General features: G+C 47.4%; 1 protein-coding gene across 1 annotated transcript; it reads right to left on the bottom strand.

The window, feature by feature from the left end:
* Window positions 1–16,113: 16,113 nt before the first annotated feature.
* MLF2 (myeloid leukemia factor 2) lies at window positions 16,114–20,938 on the bottom strand. Its single transcript, XM_077759095.1, has 9 exons — window positions 20,732–20,938; window positions 20,141–20,218; window positions 19,746–19,872; window positions 19,463–19,498; window positions 18,627–18,680; window positions 18,097–18,225; window positions 17,790–17,949; window positions 16,917–17,129; window positions 16,114–16,668 (listed from the first exon to the last, which is right to left on the bottom strand). The coding sequence occupies exons 2-8, from the start codon at window positions 20,188–20,190 to the stop codon at window positions 16,942–16,944; spliced, it is 744 nt and encodes a 247-aa protein (XP_077615221.1). The 5' UTR covers window positions 20,191–20,218; window positions 20,732–20,938; the 3' UTR covers window positions 16,114–16,668; window positions 16,917–16,941.
* Between the last annotated feature and the right edge of the window lie 1,639 nt (window positions 20,939–22,577).

Below are 22,577 nucleotides of genomic sequence, written 5' to 3'. Positions count from 1 at the left end.
GGCTCTGAGCTGTCCGCACAGAGCCCGACACAGGGCTTGAACCCATGAATCTTGAGATATGACCTGAGCCAAAGTCGGACGCTTAACCAACTGAGCCACCCAGGCGCCCCTAAAAAAAAAAAAAATGTTTTTTAATAAACCCCTTTCTCCCACACCCTCCAGTGTGTAGAAATTTTGCTAATTCATGGCACTTAGATCCTGTCCCCCCTGCCTCTGCCCCAACTTTTTACTTGAACTTAGTGTCTTGGGTTTTTTGTAAGCTAGTTCCAGCTAATGGCTCCATAACTTCCCTGACCTCTCTTAGCTCCAGCCTTCAGTGGATGGATGGCTCCAAAGTCCACTGTGGGCTGAGCTGAGACTGCTTTGCTTAACACCCAAAGCAGGAGGGGGGCCATTCATATTCGCAGGGACATGCAAATGCAATTTGTGTTTGACTTACAAAGACAGGGTTCTTGGCTACCGAAGCATGAAGAAGGGGAAGCAGAATATTTTGGGGCTCAGTTTTTGACCATGAAATTTGGTTCAGGAATTCCGTGTATATAGTCAAGCACAAGGCACCAGGAAAATTTCCGACCAAAAATTATATCACCACTGGCACACTCTCATACTGATCTTTAAGGTGATCTTAGGGCTGGACCACTATGGTAAGAGAAGGAAGAAGAGGACTTCCCTTTATGAGAATTCAGAGTTCATGCAAATGAAAAGGTGACACTTAAAAGATGAAGCCAAAGTCTCTGATGCTAAAAGCAGCAATTGGACTAGTGTACATCTTTATGCACAAGAAGAGCAAAGACAATGTCTACAGTCAGTATTCATGAAATCTTATTGAAGAAAGATTAGAAATTCTCCATTTAGATGTGTCTTCCAACATGGATGGGAGCTAGAGGGGCAGTGTAGGCAGTGTATTAGTTATCTAACTTTGTGTAACAAAGTACTCTAAAATTTAGTGGCTTAAAACAACACACATTTATTATCTCAGTTTTCCTGTTTCTGTGGTTCAGGAATCTGGGCACACTGTTTTCTGCCTTAGGGTCCTTCATAAGGCTGCAATCAGAGTGATAGGTGGTGCCATATCATCTCAAGGTTCCAATGGGAAGGACCTGCTTCCCACTACACTCAGTGATTATCAGCAGGATTCACTACCTTATAGGTAGCTGGACTGAGGACCTCATTTCCGGGCTGACTGTTGGTCAGAGGCAGCCACCCTCTTCATCAGAGCAAGAGCTAGAGAGACCACATCAGGAAAGCAGAATCAGTCCCGTAACTTAGTCATGGAAGAGGTATCCTGTTACTCCTACTAGTCACCGGGTTCAGTCTAGTCACTGTCAGAAGGCAGAGATCATTGAAAGCCATATTGGAATTTCCCACTCCAGGCCATGTTTCTGTGGGCCGCCAGCATCAGAAACATCAGGGGAGTTCTTGACAATGCATATTCCTATACCCTGCTCCCACCCCAGTTCCTACTGAATTAGAATCCCCAGGATGTGTACTGGAAATATCCTTTCCCCACCCTCTTTGACTCCACTCTGAGCTGTGAAGTTCCATTTATATAAGCAGATTTACCCAGATTAGTGCCAACTTGGATCAGCTGAAAAGGTTTCTACTGCAGGGCCTTGGAGGACAGGTAAGGAGGCCCAGGGTCACCATATGGAAGAGAAAGATGTGCAAAGGTAAAACTTTAAGTACAGGGCAAGAGAGAAGACTTGACTTGTCCTTTGAGGTTCTTAAGTATTGGTTATATAATTAAAAGTGTGATAAGTGCTAAGAAGTATAGAGTGACGTGAAAGCATTTAACATAGGGATCCACATCTAACCTGGGGTCAGGAAACCCTTCTCCAAGGATGTGACCTTTCCACTGAAACTAGAAGCCCACATGGCAGTTAGCCTGACAAAGGGAGGGAGGATGAGCATTTTGGTTGGGAGGAATGGTGGGATGAAGACCTGGAGGCAAAAAGGTTTCATCCTGTGACCTGCTGCCTCTCCCCAAATAAATAATTTGGGGAATAGGGCAGGGAATATAATTATATGCTTTTACTTAAATTCATTTGTCTACTCAGTGACTTGGTAAATATATCTTGACTGAAAAATCTGAAATAGGGTAAACCACAATGTGCATGTTATACCTCTTGGCATTGGGGTTTTGGATGGTTTTTGTCTTTTTGCCTGTCTCTATTTTCCAATCTTTTTATGATATTTGCTAATAATCATAAAGACATATTTATTAAGTGCTTACTGTAGTCAAGCACTATTCTAAGTGTTTTCTGTATAGAAACTCATTTTAATCCACACAACAACCTGCTGAGGTTGATACCATTATTATCCTCTTCTAAAGATGACAGAAGAGGTACAGAGAGTCATGTAACTTGCTCAGGACCACAGACATCATAAGTGGAGAAGGCACACCCCGTGCCCATCACTCTCATGTTCCTGAACAGAATGGATGGGACAGCAATCTGAGATTTCAGAGAAGTCAATGGTAGCAGGGAGGAAGGACCCAGAATTTGAAGCTCTGAGAAACCAGTAGTGAGTTTACCATCCCCTCCTCCTACCTCCACTATTGCCCAGAATGGATTCAAAGGCCACCCCAAACCTGGAAGTTTACATCAGGTATGAACTGAAAGAGCTCCTCTTGAGGCCAATATCGCGGGTCTGAGGAGCAGGAAAGGGACTTCTAAGGGTCCAAGAGTGGGGGAAATCTCTTGTTGCTTTTGGTTTTTCCTTCCCTTCTACCTTTAGACCCAGGCAGTACCACGGTGGTGTAATTATAGTGTGTGCTATAGTAGCACAATTACAGCAACAGTGGCTGCACAGGCACTGAAAACTGAGGAAGAACTCCTTTGACCACAGAAGCTGTGGTCCCAAGAGTATGAATCAAATCCTTCTGCCTTTTTCTTTGTTCTCTTGATGCTTAGACCAGACACATAGTGGGAAATGCTCAGCAAAGTAGAGAAACCAAAGACACGCCCCCTTTTTTTTTTTTTTTTGGTCAAAGGATTGGGAAAAGAAGAACCAGAGAATCAGAGTGTCAGATCATAGAGAGGAGGGAAATCAAGAGTCTCATAGAGGTGTGTGAACTCTTAGGCTCACCTCAGAGCAGCACAAGCATGGATCAGACCTTAAACATCTTACCAAAGCTTTATGAATCAAGCTACAGGGTGGACCACTGTCTAGGTCTGACTAACCAATGGGTGGCACACATAAAGGAATGATCTAGATAGTACCACAAACAAAGTTAAAATTACATCGGAACCACAATACAAAGAAGGTAGGTTGCTGCTTGAACCAAACCTGGTCGATAGCATGCTAAAACAGAAAATGTTCTCACTAGGATTTTAATAAGATCCAGGGGCTCAAAACAATATTCAAAATATCCAGGATACAATATAAAATTACTCCACATACAAAGAACCCTCCAAGGAAAAAGACAACCAACCCCAAGATGACAGAAATGTTAATTTAAAGCAAAGACTTCAAAGCAGTTAGTATAACTATACTGGAAGGAGAAAAGGAGAATGCTTTTGAAACAAATGGAAAGAAAGTTTTAGCAAAGAAATAGAAGGCATAAGGAAGAACCAAGTGGAAATTTTAGAATTGAAAAATAGGAGTAACCAAATAAAATATTCACTGGATAGCAGAATGGAAATGACTTTGAAGATAATATAAATTATGCAATCTAGACAACAAACAAAAACGGTTTTTAAAAAAATCCCACAGAACCTCAGAGGCCTGTGGGACAAGACCAAAAGATCTAACATTTGTGTCAACAGAGTCCCAGAAGGTGAGGAGAAAAAATATGATTTAGAAAAATCATCGGAAGAAATCATGGTTAAAATGTTTGGTCCCAAATGTGGCAGAAACACACAGATTCAAGAAGCTTGGTGAACAGCAAACAGAATATACTCAAACCTATGACCAGACATAATCAAAATGCTGAAAATTAAAGACAAAAAAAATATCCAAAGAATATCTAGAGGGAAACAACCCATTTCTTAGAACAGTGACTCAGATAACTGCAGATTTCTCATCAGAAACTGTGGAAGCCAGGGGCAACTGGAACAACACTTAAAGTGCTGGAAGAAAAGTGTCATCTCAAAATTCTATATCCAATGAAAATGTCACTGAGAAGTTAACATAAAATAAAAACATTCTTAGGTGAAGGAAAGTATAAGGATTTTCATCACCAGCAGAGCTGTTGTAAAAGAAATGCTAAAGGAAGTTCTTCAAACAGAAGAAAAGAATGATAACAGAGGAAACTGGGGACATCAAGAAGGAGGAGCAACAGAGATGGTAAATATAGATTGTTCTCCTCTTAAGTTCTTTAACATGTCTATAACAGTTGAAAGTAAAAATTATGAAACTGTGATGGGGTTTTCAGCATCTGTAGATGTAATACATAGGACAGCTGCAACATAAAGGAGAGACCATAAACGGACCTCTGTAGTGGGAAAGCCTACATTTAATTTGAATTGGTGAAGTATGAAATCTAAGTGGTCCATGATAAGTGCGTATTTTATAATCCCTACAGCAGGGGTTAGTAAACCATATTCCACTGGCCAAATCCAGCCCATACTTGTTTTTGCGAATAAAATGTTATTGAAACATAGTTACAGCTTACTCAATTACATATTGTCTGTGGCTGCTTTCACACTACAGACCAGATGTTTTGTTTCAATTCCAATAGAGATAACATATAGTGTTATATTAGCTTCATGTGTACAATATAGTGATTCAACAATTCCATACATTACCTAGTGCTCATCACGACAAAGATCCTCCTTAATCCTCATCATCTATTTTACCCATCTGCCAACCCACCTCCTCTCTGGTAACCATCAGTTTGTTCTTACTAGTTAAGAGTCTGTTTCTTGGCTTCTCTCTCTTCTCTTTGCTCATTTGTTTCTTAAATTCCATATATGAGTGAAAACATACTTATTTTGCTTAGCCTAATACTCTAGTTCCATGTCATTGCAAATGGAAGGATGTCATTCTTTTTATAACTGAATAATATTCCATTGTGTATACATACAACATCTTCTTTATCAGTTCATCAATCAGTGGACTCTGGGCGGCTTCCATGTCTTGGCTATTGTAAATAATGCCACTATACACATAGGGCATTCCTGAGGAGTGCCTGTATCTCTTTGGGTGTGTGTATCCCTTTGAATTAGTATTTTTGTATTTTGGGGGTATATACCTAGTAGTGCAATTACTGGATCATTGGGTAGTTCTATTTTTAACTCTTTGAGGAACCTCCATACTGTTTTCCATAGTGGTCACACCAGTTTATGGCACCAGAGTTGAGTGTTGCAACAGACACTGTAAGACCCGCAAAGGCCAACATATTTGCTATCTGGCCCTTTACAGAAAAACCTTGCCATTCCTGCCCTAGAACAACACTTAAAAAAAAAAAAAACAAAAACAAAAAAAAAACTAAAAGAAAAATTTAGTGAAAACAAAATAAAGTGGAATACTATATAATATCCAAATAAACCAAAAGGAGGCTGGAAAGTGAAGATAGCTGAATTATAAACAGAGGAGCAAAGAGAAATAATAAAATTATAGAAGTAAATCCAAACATATTAATACTTACTAAATGTAAATAACCTAAATACATCAATTAATAGATTACCTAAATGTATTTTTAAAAACCACAAAAGATCTGGGGTGCCTGGGTGGCTCAGTCAGTTAAGCATCCGACTTCGGTTCAGGTCATGATCTCACGGTTCGTGGGTTCAAGCCCCATGTCGGGCTCTGTGCTGACAGCTCAGAGCCTGGAGCCTGCTTCAGATTCTGTGTCTCCCTCTCTCTCTGGCCCTCCCCTGCTCACGCTGTCTCTCTTTCTCAGAAATAAATAAAACATTTTTTAAAAACCCATAAAAGATCCAATTATATCCTGCCTTCAAAAAAATCCATTTTAGGTATAAAATAAGTGGGTTAAAAATAAAAGAATGGGAAGCTATACACCATGAAAATATTAGTCAAAAGAAACCTGAAGTAGCTATAGTAATACCTGGCAAATTCATTTCAGAGGAAAGAAAGTTACCACGGATAAAGAATATTACATAGTGAAGAAAAGTTTGATTTTCCAAGAAGACATAATTCTAAATGCCTCTGTGTCTAACTGCAGAGCTCCAAAATACAGGAAGCAAAAACTGATAGATATCAAAGAAAAAAATGGGCAGATCCACAATTATAGTCAAAAATGTCAAAACTCCTCTCCCAGTAATCAACAGAACAAGTAAACAAAATTAGCAGATGATAGGGGCGCCTGGGTGACTTAGTTGGTTAAGCATCTGACTCCGTGCTGACAGCTCAGAGCCTGGAGCCTGCTTCAGATTCTGTGTCTCCTTCTCTCTCTGCCCACCCCCACTTGTGCTCTGCCTCTCTCTGTCTCTCAAAAATGAATAAATGTAAAAAAAAAGTAATAATGTAATGTATAAAAAAATTAGCAGATGATAGAAGTATATAGAACTAAAGGATGCCATCAACCAATAGGATCTAACTGAAATCTACAGGACATGTCCCCAACACAACAGAATCACAATTTCTTTTCAAGTGCACATGGCACATCTACCAAGATAGATTATGTCCTGAGTCATAAAACAAACCTCAACAAATTGAAAAGAACTGAAGTCCTACAAAGTATGCTTTCTTACCATAATGGAATTAAAACTAGAAGTCAGGGACAGAAAGATAACAGGGAAATCTCCAAACACATGAAAACTAAGCAACATACTTTTAAATAACCAATGGATCAAAAAAGATGTTCCAGGGGCGCCTGGGTGGTTCAGTCGGTTGGGTGGATGACTTTGGCTCAGGTCATGATCTCACGGTTCATGTGTCTGAGACCTGCGTCGGGCTCTGTGCTGACAGCCAGCTCAGAGCCTAGAGCCTGTTTCAGATTCTGTGTCTCCCTGTCTCTCTGACCCCTGATCATGCTGTCTCTCTCTCTCTCTCTCTCAGAATGAACGAACGAATGAACTAACTAAATAAATAAATACATAAGTCAAAAAGGATGTTCCAAGAGAAATTAGAAAATATTGTGAACTTAACAAAAAGAAAATTACAAAATAGCAAAATATGTGAGATGTAGTTGAAGCAGTGATTAGAAGAAAAAATTATCAAAATCTTATATTAGAAAAGAAGAAAGGTCTCAAGTCAACAATCAATACTTCTACCTTGAGAAGTTACATGAACAGCAAAAATAAACACAAAGCAAGCAGAAGGAAAATATGAGAATATCAGTTAGTGAAATTGAGGGGAACCTTGCTGACTCAGTTGGTAGAGTGTGCAATTTTTAATCTCAGGGTTGTGAGAGAAAGAGAGGGAGGGAGAGAGAATGAGAGAGACACAGGGAGAGAGAATGTCAAGCAGGCCCCACACTGTCAAATTGGGACCAATGTGAGCCTCGAATTCACCAACTGTGAGATCATGACCCGAGCTGAAACCAAAAGTTGGACACTTATCCAACTGAGCCACCCAGGCACCCCAAAATTAAAATTTAAAAACATAATAAAATTTAAAAAGAGAAAAGGCACAAAATACTACTAACAGGGATAAAAGAGGGGGGTACTTGGCTGACTCAGTAGAGTATGACTCGACCTTAGGGGTTGTGAGTTTGAGCCCCACATTGAATGTAGAGATTACATAAAAATAAATCTTTTTGTTTTTTAACATAAAAATAAATCTTAAAAAAGTGTAAAAAGGAATAAAAGAAGGGATATCACTAGAGTCCCCACAAACATTAAAAGGTTAGTGAGTGAATACTACGAACAATCCTACATACACAAATGCACCAATTTAAATGAAATGGACCAACTCCTTGAAAGCCACAAGCTATCAAAACTCATCCAAGAAGAAAGAGATGTAAACATGAAATGCACAGCTATAAGGCTTTTGGAAGATAACATAGGAGAAAATCTTAGTTATCCAGAGGTAGGCAAAACGCTCTTAGATATGACACCCAAAGTGTGATATAAAAGAAAATAGTGGTTAAGCTGGACTTCAGCTCAATTACAACTTTTGCTTTGAAAAAGAAAATGTCAAGAGGAAGAAAAGACAAGCTACAGAATGGAAGAGAATTAGTTGCAAATCCCTGTTTAACAAAGGACTTCTAACCAGAGTATATAAAGAACTCTCAAAACTCAAGCTATGAAATAACCCAATTTTGAAAAAAGGCAGGAAGACTTAGACACTTCACCAAAGAGGCTCTAATGATGGGAAATAAGCACATGAAGAGATGCTCAACATCATTAGTCTCTAGGGAAGTACAAATTAAAACCATGACAAGATGTTTATTAGAATAAATAGAAGAATGCCTACACACTTAATAGAATGGGGTAAAATAAAATAGAAACTGACAATACTAACCTGCTGGCAAGGATGCAGAGCAACCTGGGCTCTCTTACGTTGCTGTCAGGATTGCAAAATGGTGCGGTCACCCGGGAAAAGTTTGGCATTTTCTTGTAAAGTTAAATATACACTTACCATATGACCTCACAATCCCACTCCATTTCATTCCTAAAGAAATTAAAACATGTTCACACAAAAACACGTATACAAATGTTTACAGCAGCTCTGTTCATTATTGCCCAAAACTGGAAACTGGAATGTCCTCGGACAGGCGAATGGATAAACAGATTATAAGCACACAGAATACTACTCAGCAATAAAAAGGAGTAAACTACTAATACATGCAACAGCATGAGTAAATCTCAAAGGCATATTCTGGAAAGAAAGAGCTGCTCTCATGTATAATTTCATTATATGACATCTGGAAATGCCAGAATTATAGCAGTGGAGAACAAATCGGTGGTTGTCAGGGTTAGGACTAGAGGAAGGATGTGGCTACAAAGGAGAAGCAGGAGGGGTTTGGGGGTGATGGGACTGTTTTGATCCTGATTGTGGTGCTGCTTACCCAGATCTGCCTGTGTTAAAACTAACAGAACTGTACACACACACACACACACACACACACACACACACACACACAGGGGCACCTGGGTGTCTTAGTTGAGCGCCTGACTTGATTTCGGCTCAGGTCATGATCTCACAGTTTGTGGGTTGGAGCCCCACATTAGACTCTGTGCTGACAGCATGGAGCCTGCATGGGATTCTCTCTCTCCCTCTCTCTCCACTCCTCCCCCAACCTCTCGCTGTCTCTCAAAATAAATAAACTTTTAAAAATACAAGATTTAAAAAACAGGCATACTGGGCTACTGGTATTCAGCATTTTAAACAATGTTATTACTTGAGTACATTTTAAATGGTTTCTTTTAATGTTTATTTTGGAGAGAGAGAGAGCACGCACAAGCAGGGGAGGGGCAGAGAGAGGAGGGGAGGGACAGAAGATCCGAAGCGGGCTCCATGCTGACAGAAGAGAGCCCAACGCGGGGCTCGAACCTGTGAACCACGAGATCATGACCTGAGCCTTAGTCTGATCCTTAACTGACTGAGCCCCACAGGTGCCCCTAATATAAAAGTTTTTAAAAATCACCAAGGATGGACGGCAAAGGAAACAACCCACAAAACTAATAGGCAACCAACGGAATGGGAAAAGATAGTTGCAAATGACATATCAGATAAAGGGTTGATATCCAGAATCTATAAGGAACTCACCAAACTCCACACCCAAAAAACAAACAACCCAGTAAAGAAATGGGCAGAAGATATGAACAGACACTTCTCCAAAGAGGACATCCAGATGGCCAACAAACATATGAAACGATGCTCAGCATCCCTACTCATCAGGGAAATACAAATCAAAACCACACTGAGATACCACCTCACGCCAGTCAGAGTGGCTAAAATGAGCAAATCAGAGAACTCTAGATGCTGGCGAGGATGTGGAGAAACGGGCACCCTCCTACACTGTTGGTGGGAATGTAAACTGGTACAGCCCCTCTGGAAAACAGTGTGGAGGTTCCTCAAGAAACTAACAATAGAACTCCCCTATGACCCAGCAATAGCACTGCTAGGAATTTACCCAAGGGATACAGAAATGCTGATGCATAGGAGCACATGTACCCCAATGTTCATAGCAGCACTCTCCACAATAGCTAAAACATGGAAAGAGCCTAAGTGTCCATCAACAGATGAATGGATCAAGAAGATGTGGTTTATCTATACCATGGAATACTACATGGCAATGAGAAACAATGAAATCTGGCCATGTGTAGCAACATGGATGGACCTTGAGGGTGTTATGCTGAGCGAAATAAGTCAGGCAGAGAAGGACAAATATCATATGTTTGCACGTATAGGAGGATTAGGAGGAACTTGACGGAGGAACAAGGGGGAGAAGAAGGGCGGAAATGGTGGGGGAAAGGGAGAGAGGCAAACCATGAGAGACTCTTGAATGCTGACAAAAACTGAGAACTGATGGAGGTGGTGGGGGAGAAGGGCATGGAGGAGGGCACTTGTGGGGATGAGCACTGGGTGTTATGTGGAAACTAATTTGACAATAAACTATTTGTAAAAAAAAAATCACCAAGGAACTATTTAAAGGAAGCCCATGGTGACTCATTCTGTACAACATATTAGTATCCTTTGTGTCAGTCTGGATTTTGAGTCCTGGCTCTTGCAGTGCTGCTAGCTAGCTAGCTGCGTGATGTTCAACAAGTCACCTCTGTTTCTTAAGCAGTGACATAGGAGCGGGGGGTTGGATGATATCTGTCATTGTTGCTAAGCCGTGTGGAATCCTCTCCAACCTCAAGATTCTGCTTCACTAGTTCCGGGGTGGTGATGCCCATCTGCTACCACATTTGGTAACATCCAGAGAAGATGATCCGCAAGGTCTCTAACTCAAAAAATGTTATTTTTATCATATCATACAGCAAGGTTGCTTACATTAAGGTCTGTGTGAATTGGGAATCAGCTTCTGTCCTTCCCTGCCATGTTCCCTGGGAATTGGGAATTCTGCCCCTGACACACACAAACCCAAGATATCTTCACTAAATTCACCAGTAGTTTTCTAAGAATCTTTCCATCAAACCATTTCCCACCTTAGGGGCGCCTGGGTGGCTCAGTCAGTTGGGCGTCCATCCTCAGCTCGGGTCATGATCTCGTGGTCTGGGCCTTGAGTTGGAGCCCCATGTCAGTCTCTGTGCTGACAGCTCAGAGCCTGGAGCCTGCATCACATTCCGTGTCTCCCTCTCTCTCTGCTCCTCCCCCACTCTCACTCTGTCTCTCAAAAATGAATAAACATTTTTGGGGCGCCTGGGTGGCTCAGTTGGCTAAGCATCCAACTTCGGCTCAGGTCATGATCTCAGAGTTCGTGGGTTCGAGCTCTGCATCCCCTCTGTGCTGACAGCTCAGAGCCTGGAGCCTGCTTCGGATTCTGTGTTTCCCTCTCTCTCTGCCCCTCCCCTGCTCACGCTATCTCTCTCTGTCTCTCAAAACTGGATAAACATTAAAAAAACAAACTTTTAAAAATGAATAAACATTAAGAAAACAAGTTTAAAAAAAATGAATAAACATTAAAAAATACATTTCCCACCTCAGTGTAACCTTGACCTTTCCTAAGGTATTTCTGCTCCCCCTTTTTAGAGACTCAAATCCACCTCTAGGGCTCTTTCCCACACTCTCCTTCCTATACTCCAGCTTCATGTATCCAAATGTCCTAGCCGCAAACACGCGCTGGCCGCTTGGCTTGCGAACACATTTTGGAGGTAATTCTCCAGGCGCTGCAAGCTCTCCAGGTGGCAGGGGACAGCAGAGGGATGGTGTGGATACAGAGGGAGCCTGGGGGCAGCACCGTATGCAAAAGATAAGGTCTTCAGGGAAGAAAAACAATCCTAAAAGGCAGAGAAGGGGCAAGGAACTCGGGTGCTAACTTATCCCAGGGACAGTCCGGAGCAGGGAGTGGGGGGCCGGAGAGGGAGGGCAGAGCCCAAAGGGGGAAGCACTACCTGCTTGTCCTTGTCTTCCTAGAGTTACCTTTCAAGGGCGGACATGGAGGATGGGAAGGCGCAGAGCTGTCAGCACTCTCTGCCCACCTTCCATAGCAGCTCTGCCAGCCGCGTGCATCCCAGGTCCCTCCGCGCATGCTCCTCACGCCATGCCAGGTCTGTGCCCCCCACAGCCTCTCTTCAGGGATAGAGGCTACCCAAGGCTTCCCTCGCCACGTCCCTAGTCTCCTGATTTTTCTCTTACCTTTTAGCACCTCTTGTGCCTGACTATCCCTGTCTTCACCTCCCCAGCTTCCAGTGCAGCCCCACCTGGACCCCACCCCTCCTATCTGAAGACCCCAGTGTTGTCTAAGAAGATAAATATAGGCTACTTAAAAAAAAAAAAATCCCTATCCCAACTGGAATGGCCTGGGAGAAGGAATCCTTGATCCTTGCTGCTCCCTCAGCCCTTGGGATGCCCCATGCCCAGGGCTGGGAGCATCAGGGCAGGGCAAGTATGTGGAGTATTTAAGTGGACTTGGAATGGGGCTTCTGGGTGGCTCAGTTGGTTGAGCATCCGACTTCGGCTCAGGTCATGATGTCACAATCCGTGGGTTCGAGCCCCGTGTTGGGCTCTGTGCTGACAGCACAGAGCCTGGAGCCTGCTTCAGATTCTGTGTCCCCCCCTCTCTCTGCCCCATCCCTGTTCATGCTCTGTCTCTCTCTGTCTCAAAAATAAATTAAATGTTAAAAAATTTTAAATAAAAAAAAGTACGTGGACTTGGAGTATGTGGGTTGGGAGACCAGAATACTGGGTTATCGTTGTGGATCAGCTCGTGGTTCTCAGAGTAAGCAGCATGTGACTTGGGCATTGAATTGCAGGATGGAGGGACGGAACATCGGATAAAGGGTGTTACTAGGACCCGGTGCAAGCAGGCCCGGGGCAGAGTGGCCCAAAACATGGGTTTCTACTTGCTGGTCTGTAAAGCTGAGGCATGGAAAGGGCAAAAGATAATAATTGGTAGCTGGGAGCACAGAGGGCTGGAGGCCATTATGATGATTTCCAAGTTGTGCCTGGGAGTATTTTAGGAGTCCCGAGGATGGACACGGAGATGAAGACCACCAGAGAGCATCGAAGGAGCCAGACAGGGTCATCAGGGAGAAGTCAGTCATTTGTATCCCACACACTGTGTCAGATGATTTCTCTACTAACTCATACATTCCTCAGTTCTGCGGTGCGGACCCATGTCTCCACTGCCATCAGCGAGCGCCTACAAAGGCCCATTTTACAAAGTGGGAAACTGATGTTGAGAGATTAAGAATTCTTCCCGGTCATAGCTAAGTGGTTGAGCCAGGTCATCTCATGCCAGGCTGTCTTCATACTTTGGCTCCCATAGGTAACTTAATCTCCAGCCAAATCTCAGCCATGGGGGAAATAATCTAATGAGTCTAACCATGTCCTCTGGACGCTGGGGCCAAGCAAGGGCTGAGGAGCTGGCTGTTGTGAATGAGCCTGGGCCCAGCTGGAGAGTCGACCAGAAATAAAATGCCAGCTTCCTTCCTGAGAGTTCCTTTCCCACCTCTGCCCCCTGGCCCCCACCCCCACAGTGGCAGACAGGCTGACAAGGGCCAGGGGGGCTGGTTCTTGAGCACCTCTCTAGGTGGCTGTTGCCAACTAACTCCCCGCAACAGATCCCTGCTGAGAACCAGTCACGGGCTTGAGGAGTAAGTGCTGGGTTGAAGGGTGGTCCTCACCCAAGTGCAGGAAGTAGGGGAGAAAATCAGTTCATGTGTCTAAAAGCCAGGCCCCACATGGGAGAGCTAGTGAAACACTAAGGTGACTCACCTAGATTGAAATCAGGGTAACCCTTGCCCTGTTCCAGCCCCCACTCAGAACCATACCTGTGAGTGCAGGCGTTGTGAAATCCAGGTTGGCCTGCCCCAGTGTTCATAGCAGCACTCTCAACAGTAGCCAAAACATGGAAAGAGCCTAAGTGTCCATCAACAGACGAACAGATCAAGAAGATGTGGTTTATCTATACGATGGAATACTACCTGGCAATGAGAAAGAAAAATCTGGCCATGTGTAGCAACATGGATGGACCTTGAGGGTGTTATGCTGAGCGAAATAAGTCAGGCAGAGAAGGACAAATACCATATGTTTGCACATATAGGAGGATTAGGAGGAACTTAACGGAGGACCATGGGGGAGAAGAAGGGGGGAAATGGTGGGGAGAGGGAGAGAGGCAAACCATGAGAGACTCTCGAATGCTGAGAACAAACTGAGGACTCATGGGTGTGGAGAGACGGGCATGGAGGAGGGCACTTGTGGGGATGACCACTGGGTGTTATATGGAAACCAACTTGACAATAAACTACTTGTAAAAAACAAAACAAAACAAAACAAAAACCAACAACCCAGGTTGGCCTGGTCTGCCGTGAACCAGAGCCTAAGATTTTACAGCCAGCAGGGAACTTCAGGGAAGTGAATGACCTGCCCAAGACCACAGGCTGAGTTGGTGGCAGAGTCGAGGCCTCAGGGCATCCTTTACAAGTCTTACAGGCTCCATGGGAGACTCACAAAAGCTGCTCCCATTCCCAGAGGAAGGAAATAGGTGTCTGGACAGAGCACAGATTGACACCTGGGACTGAGGGCTGAGGACGCATTGAGTCCCATCATCTACAATTCAGCCACCCAGGTGGAGATGAGTCATCTATCCAGGCACCCCTCGCCTTTTACAAGTTCACATCACGCCACTTTGCATGTACAGAAGACCGGTTTGGGCTAACACGAGGAAACACGAAGCGGGATTTTTGCTTTTCAAGACAAAGCAAAAATAGCTTTCAGCACTGGTTTTGTAGGAAGTTCTAGCGGTGGTCCACCCGAGTGGCAGGTGTGGTCACCTCACTCCTTCCCCTGGAACTATACTCAGCGTCTCTGCATCAGGCCTAGCTCTGAACGGTCTGTGCGCATCTGTGCTCATCTCCGTTTGTTTTGTGCGTCCCTCAGCAAGACGGTTTCAGAAAAATTCAAGAGGCTATTTTTGGGGTCTGGGAATGCTTGAAAATTTTTTCAAAGAAGTTAATGGTCATCGGTTCGCTTTATGCCGTTTCAGCTTACAACAGCTTTCACAAGAACACTCTGCGTTTGGATAGTGGGGGCAGCCTGTACTTGTTTGACTTGAGATTTCTGGGTTCTTTTGGCCACAGGGCTGGTTGCCTTGACCCTGGTCATGCACCAGTCCTATGTGATGAGACTTGGCACCTATCCTGGATTAGGACGTCAGTGCAAGAACATTGCTCTCCACTTCCTCCGTCTGCTTGTTCAGCTACTAGACAGATCCCCTTGAGTCTGTTTGTTCACAGACAACATGGAAAAGATCCTCCCTTTGCTGAGAGGAGCCAGAGCCTGGAGTTGTTTTCATGTGTGTTTTTTAAGTAAGCTCTTCGCCCAACACGGGGCTTGAATTCACAACCCCGAGACGAAGAGTCGCATGCTGTGCTGACTGAGCCAGCCAGGTGCCCGTGCTGTTTTTGACTGATTTACCATGCACAGGAAAGAACCAAAGATTTTTTTAATAAAGACACCATTACCAGACCCTGACAAGCATTTACCATCGCTGAGGAAGTTCCCAAGAACAGAGTGACCCACTTGGCCAAGCCAGGTCAAGTCAAGAGGGAGCGTCTTGAGAAATGTGAGCGCCTCACGCCCTTGCTGTACTGCTCAGGTTCCAGGTTGGTTTTCTTCTCTGGGCTCGTTCCCCGAGCTCAAGTTCTCAATAAGTGAGGGCAGAAGAACACTGCTGACCCCAGAGGGCCTCCCCCTCGAAAGCCTGCGCCTTCCTGCTCGGTACCACACGCGTTCCTGCCCACAGTCCAGGGAAGAATCTGGGCCCAAGGGACAAGGGGTGGCAAATTCCTCAGGCACCTATGAGACAGGCCTTACACTCCCCGGACATGGGAAGTTACTGTAAAGCAAGGGGACAGAGCGGAAGGCGGCTGCTTCCGTGGCCGCCCCTGACCAGGCCCGGCGGACCCCGCTGCTGCCGCGCACCGCCAGGGCTGCCGGGCCCCCCGTCGCCACCACTGGGGGGGGTGCTGGGCTTGCACTCGAGTTCAGAAGGCCCCACGTGGAGACACAGGCAAGGTAAGAAGGGGACGAGAAGACAGCAGGGTTGAAACTGAATGAGGAAGAGAGCAAAAGTAAAGCCAGAATCCTACTTGGTCTTTTTTTCCATTCTCCTTTATTCCATAAACACCTAGTGACAAGTTGCACAGATCAAAAAATAAAGGCAGAGAAGGGCATAGGGAAGGTTTTGTGATATGTGGGGGGTGGGGAGGGAGGAAGGGGTGGGAGCCGGTCCTCTCCCTCCACACACAGCCCTGCATGAGGGTTATGGCCTCTGCAGTGGGGGATCTGAGGAGGAGGAGGTGGGCAGAGATCCAGGGTAGCTGAGGGATGGAGGAAGCCCCTAAACCCAGAGCTCACCCCAAAAGCCCCTTCAATGCATGGTGAGGGTGGAGTGGGGAAGGTGAGGAGGCTCAACAATGGAGCAGCAGAATGAAAAATCAAGTTAGCAGATACAGGAGAAGTGGAGTCCTCATGGTGGGGAATTAAAGAAGGAAAAAGTAGGTCAAGGGGGCAGTGAAAGGTTCTCCCTGAGACCCCCAGGGAGAGGTGGGGGCCAGCTTGCCTGTTAATTTAATATTAAATTGGGAGTGGGAGTTGGAGGGGAAAAAGTTATTTCGGGGGTTGATTTCTCAGCCTCTCAGCCTGTACCTGGAAGGGAAAGAGAGAAGAGCAATTCAAAAGAGAGATAATACGTAAAGGCTGGGAGTTGGGGTTCATCCCCTATCGCAGGGACAGCGTTCCTCTCTTCACGCCAACTAAAACTTACACCATCAAAGGCGGTAATTGCTGGGCACTTGGACTCCTTCTGCCTCATAGCAAAGGAATGTGCACAGGTACGCTCCTCACCTCCCCCCTCCGTGCCTGACACCTTACAGTTCCTCCTCCTCAATACTTACAAGAGAGGCTGAGGGCCCAGGGCCCTCACCAGTCATAGCGGCGGGACTGTCGGGAGGGGGAGTCCTCAGGTCCCTGTATAGCCAGGCGGGGAGGCCCCTCAGCCCTTCGACCCCCACCCCCTGAAGCCTCATGCCGTCGAAACTCCAGAGGGCGCTGCTGCCGGAATCGGGACGTCTCCCTCCGCCATTCATCATCAAATGCTGCGGCCTCACCTGAAGAGCACGGAGACCAGACCGACATGTGAACATATAGGCTGGCTTCTGGGAGCAGACGCAAGCGGGAGCCACAGCCTTCTCAGAGGAAGAAATGGGGCAAAGGCTGAAACTACATGCGGGGACATGCTGAGGGACAGCAACTTCTTTGTTTAGTAATCTGGGGTTCGGTATGGTTCCACGAGCTAATAGCCAATAGCGATTCCAATGTGGAAGCCACCAGCAGGCCTGAGGCATGACTACTCAAAAAAGAAATCAGGAAGGGGGTAATTATGAAGTTAAGGAATATAGTCCCATGCACACAGTAAGTGTTAAATAGGGATTTGCTGTGCTCGGCAGCACATATACTTAAAAAAAAAAAGAAGAAAAAGAAAAAAAAGCTATTTGTTGACTTGACGGGAAGATGAAAAAGAGGAGAAAGAAAAAACCCGATCCTGACAGTTGGCCTCTCCTTGAAGAGGAGATGGCCGGTATTGACTTAGCCCCTAAAGCTGACAGGGCTCAGTGAGGCAAGACTAGGAGGCCCACCCGTAACTTTGCCAAGATATATCTGCACAGGCAGGGACAGAAAGCTGCTTGGGATCTCCTGGCTCGCAGGAACCAGACCAGTGGCTGCCGGCCCGGATGCCCGAAGGGTGAGGAGCGGGAAGGAAAGCTCACTCTCATCCAGGTTGATATAATCCTGCCGCTCCTCCTGGTCCCCTGTGCGGTGGTTTCGGGAGCGCTGGAGGATGTGAGCCCGGTCTCGGATGTGGTGCCCGATGGACATCTGCTCCAGCCCGCTGTCCGAGTCCCGTACGGTCCTGCGCGTCTCCCGGATCTGGGATGAGGCAGACCACAGCACACTCGGCTGCCCGTTCCCCAGCCTGGCTGCACTGACCTGGGTTCCACAAACCACCCCCAACCCACTCACGAGAAAGGAAGCCAGAGTTTCTGTGCGCGTCCTTCAACCCTGCCTTCAACTCACCCCGCCTGGTGCCGAGCGCATCTCTGACGTCTCCTGATAGACCTTGGGGGCCCCGTCGCCCGTATTGGAGTAGGAGATGACAGTGGAGGAGGAGAAGGTCTGGCAATTCCCTCCAGCTGTCATATGTTCCTGTGGAGGAAAGCACAGAGCAGGGCTGAACGGTCCCTCTGGAGAAGGGATCCCACGTGTCAGCTGCCCATGCCCATCCGCATCTTTCTTACAAAACGTGCGAAACGAGAAAACATCAGGACTCATCAGTACACCCCAAATTCCTCTGAGTCCAACAACAAACGAGAAGAGCCTTAAGGGGACGGAGCCTTTACTTGCATGTTTACTGAGACTGCTACTGCTGCTTCACAGTCACGCACGAGAGCAGATCAGGGAACCCAATACCCTCTGGGTTCAATGACTTTAGCCAGCTTGAGCCCTTCCCCAGCGCACTCTTCCGTGCCCCTGCCTCAGAGGACCCACAGGGTTGCCAGCCATCACCGAGAACAAGTCTGCAGAAACGTATGGGGCAAGAGCCTCACCATGTTCCCAATCATGTCGTTCATCATCCCAAACATGTCCATGAAGCCGCCCGACTGCAGCAAACACATGGAAAACGGAGTCAGGAAAGCAAAGTCAGTGCACCCACTAGACACATGGCCACACATTCCCTTTCTCCTCTTCCCTCCCTGGCTCTTCGTTAGCATGGCCAGTACATGGAATGTTCCTCTCCCGGTTTCCCTTCACACACACTGCTGCCTTCCTCCTCAGTCTCTATGGCTGCTCTGACCCCAGCTTTTTTCTCCCGACTGCCTTATTTCCCCCTATCTTTAAGAAGCACACCCAAGTGAATGAAAAAAAGGGGATGGGCACGAAATAGTAAACAACAACAACAACAACAACAACAAACTTCTAGAAAGCCATCTCTGGTTGGCCCTTCAACTGCATCTCCATCCTCAGGAAGACAAACTTTGCTAAGCCAATCACATTTTCCTTAGAGGTACTGATCCTAGAACGCAGGAGTCAGTAAGTTAGCATCTTTAACCACAGGACTCAGAGCGCACAGCAGGCCGAGAGCTTTGTGAACACTATAAAAGGATTCTAGGGGCGCCTGGGTGGCTCAGTCAGTTATGCATCTGACTCTTGACTTCAGCTCAGGACATGGCCTCATACTTTGTGAGACTGAGCCCCAGGGTCGAGCTCTGTGCTAACAGCACGGATCCTGCTTGAGATGCAATCTCTCTCTCAAAATAAATAAATCAACTTTAAAAAGATTCTAGAGTTATCCATAAAGCTATTCCAGAGAGCCACCATTTGGAAGTAACATCTAAGGGCACAGAGTGTGTCTGAGATGGAAGGACACAAAGGCAGAACTCACCATTCCCAGCATCCCAAAGGGGGAGACAGCCCCAGCCTGGAGGAACACATAAAGAACAAATTAGAGAACATGTCCAACTGTTACAATCCCAAGCCCATGGGCCCTGCTGTTTTCCGATCCTCTCAAAAGGGGATCCCAAAGCCCTTCTGGCAGACCCTGTCCCCCACTCCGAAACAAAGATCATTCCACTTGCTAGGTTGGCTAAAGCGCAAGGAAGATCAAGGACTTTATGAACCACCCCCCAGCCTTTCTTTGGGTCTCAATTATGTTGCAGCACCATTACCTGCATCCTCCGGCTGGCAGGCCTGGTCCCTGGCATGTTGCCATCTGTGATGCTCAGGAAGGGGCTATATCCAAAGCCACCTGACAACATTCGGTTCATATGCTGACGGTGAATAGCAAAAGGGTCCCTGTGGAGTGAGCATACAGCGTAGATGGCAGAAGGGCCGAACAGTCAACACCCACTCTCCCTGCCCGCCCCCCTGCAAAAAAGAAAAGTCATAAGGAAACAGTGGCATAGATGCCTATTTCCTCTCTGAGTCTGAGCTGGAGCGCAGTCTCCAGCTGGTCCCAGCCAATGCCAGCAATGGGAACCCAGATGTCTGCCTGAACTACTTAGAGAGACCTGAAGTGGAGTAGGATGAGCGCCCCAGAACGCAAGGGGGAGGGAATACTCACATCAGGAACATAGGATCCTCGGGCTCCACGTCCCTCATAAAGCGGAACATCCTGATTTTAGCTCAAGGGGGCTCCACACTGTAAAGATGTGGAGGCTCAGCTACTCGGAGGTGGCCAGGCTTTCGCACACCTGGCTCAGTGAAGGGACTGAGGACACTGTCCCTTCCAAACGCCGTAACCGAACCCCCCAAACTCCAGTGAGACCCTTCTCCAGGCGGTGTTCGACACCACCCTCACCGGAGAGAAGAGCTCTTCAAACCTCCCAAGGAGGGCCATGGAAAATTTTTCCAAGCCTCGCAGTGTTCTGCCTCCCCCGACTCACACCATCCTCTTCCCACAGGGGAGCATAGCCCCCTCCCCCGACGCCACTGTTCGGAAGCGAATCCCGAGGGTTAGCCGTCGCCCCAGCAATGACCCCGGCCCCCTCGCCCCCTTCTCAGCCCGAGCCCCTGCCAGGCCTCCCCCAGGCCGGCCTCACNGGAGCGGCAGGCCTGGCCCCGTCCCCTCCCCGCCTCCCCGGCTCCCAGACCCCGCAGCCCCGCGGGCCCGCTCCCGCCCTGGCCCCGGCTGCCCGCTCTGCTCGAGTCTCACCGGTCCCCGATTCGGGCTCAGCGGCCCATCCGGCCGGTCTCGCCTCTCGATGCGCCGCAGAATCCGGGGTTGCGGCCCGGGACGCGGGATTGGTCCGGGCTGGCGCTCCTCGGCCTTCCGCGCCGCCTCCTCCCAAAGCTGCCACCTCCGTACCCCCCCCTCGGCCCACGGATCCCGAACCTCGGCCAGGCCCGGACGGAAGTGACGTCACGGTGGGACAGCCCGCCCCGGGGCTGGGCCCGCGGAGCTCCGCCTACTGGCGGGCGAGGGGAGTGGGCTGGGGCCGGCTTCGAGAGCGGCGGAGCCTGGGGCCGCAGGGTCCTCCGGGGACCAGGGGAGGCGAGGCCTCATCACTAACCTGGATTTGGGCTCTGTGGACTGGAAAAGGCTCCCTGCAAGGGTGGGTCGGGGGGAGGAGCAGAGGCGCCCGGTCCTTGGGAGGGACGGGCGGGGGAGGGCGGTGCGGCACGTTCCCTCAGGGGAAGGAAGAGAACGAGGTGCAGATTCCCATGGGGGGGAGGGGCGGGCTCCCTGTGGGCGACAAGGTGGGGCGGATCCTGAGGAGAACATTAAGCAGATTTTCTACCCGAGCGGCGTTCAGCCCTAGAGGGAGGAAGGGTGGCTGTCCTGCGGGGGAGGCGCTAGGGCGGTCCCGTCGGGAGGAGGCGCGTTCCAAGCAGAGGCGGGGCCCTCGGAGTGACGTACAGGAGGAGGTGACAGTTCTGCCCCTGTCTCGCTCTGGCTTCCAGAACTCCGGCGGGGCCAAAGAGAATCCAGGTTGGGAGGGCTGGCCGCCAGATGGCGCTCTTCGGCCAGGCTGGAACTCTAGCCCTTTGGGACCTGGCGAGGCTCCTGGACCCCTCAGTCACCCTGTATGAAGTGTAGGTCTGGGCAAAGGTTGTAGTTCTGAAATCATTTAGCTTGAGGCCAGTCTCTCCCCTTTCTTTTCTGTGACTGCTGTGTTCTCAAGAACTCCCAGTCCTGTACTGATCTTTCTTGCCTTTGGCCAGGTAGGTGTAGGTAGGTCAAGGGTCTAAAGTTTGGGAGAAGGGGTGGAGTGCTCCATTAACCAGGATCACCTAGGGGGTGGAGCTGAAATCAGACCCAGAAGACCCAACTCCAAGGCCAAAGACTGAAACTTTGACATACTAAATGTCTTGCATAAAATCTGGCCCCATGGAGAGAAGGGCCCTCCCCCTCGGTGTCAGGGGAATTTGGACTGTCTAGGAGTCCAGACTTTTCCAAACTCGAGCTCTCCCTGGTTCTTTGCTCTGGCCGCTAGCCACATTAGTGCTCTGTGGAGCCTGACAACGTGAAACACTTGTTCCCAGTATGTACTTTACTAGGGGTGAAGGAGGAGGGGGTCCCTGGTGGCTCAGGAGAAGGTACCAAGAGCAGGGCTTCTCAGGTTTCTTTGGACTTGATCGTTATTAAAGAGGGAAAAACAATAGTGGAGATAGAAGGGGGCAGAGATAACTTAGAAGCTGGCAGACCAGCAAAACCAAAGAAAGACAAAGACAGTATAAAAGAAAATTTGTTTTTCATTGATATTTCTGGGGAAGAGACTTTGTCAAATCTTTTAAGTTTATTCTCCAGATTCTCTATCTCTGGACAGCCCACTCTGCAACTGCCCCTTTTCTTCTTGCCCCAAAGGCAGTTTGGCATGTGATCAGATAGTCTCTCAGTGAGCTTTCTGGGGCCCCGACTTACCTAAGTGTGGTCCCTCCCCTTCCAGCTTCTCCCTCCTCATCCCATTATGTCCAGCTTTCACAGAATTGGACAGGAGATCTGCCCTCCTCCTTTTCTCTTTTTCCATGACCTGGTATTGTCTTCCTATTGCTCTTAG

Source organism: Crocuta crocuta, unplaced genomic scaffold (genome assembly GCF_008692635.1).
Source record: "Crocuta crocuta isolate KB4526 unplaced genomic scaffold, BGI_CrCroc_1.0 scaffold72, whole genome shotgun sequence".
NCBI lineage: Eukaryota > Metazoa > Chordata > Mammalia > Carnivora > Hyaenidae > Crocuta > Crocuta crocuta.
This window is presented reverse-complemented; position numbering and strand designations above follow the sequence as displayed.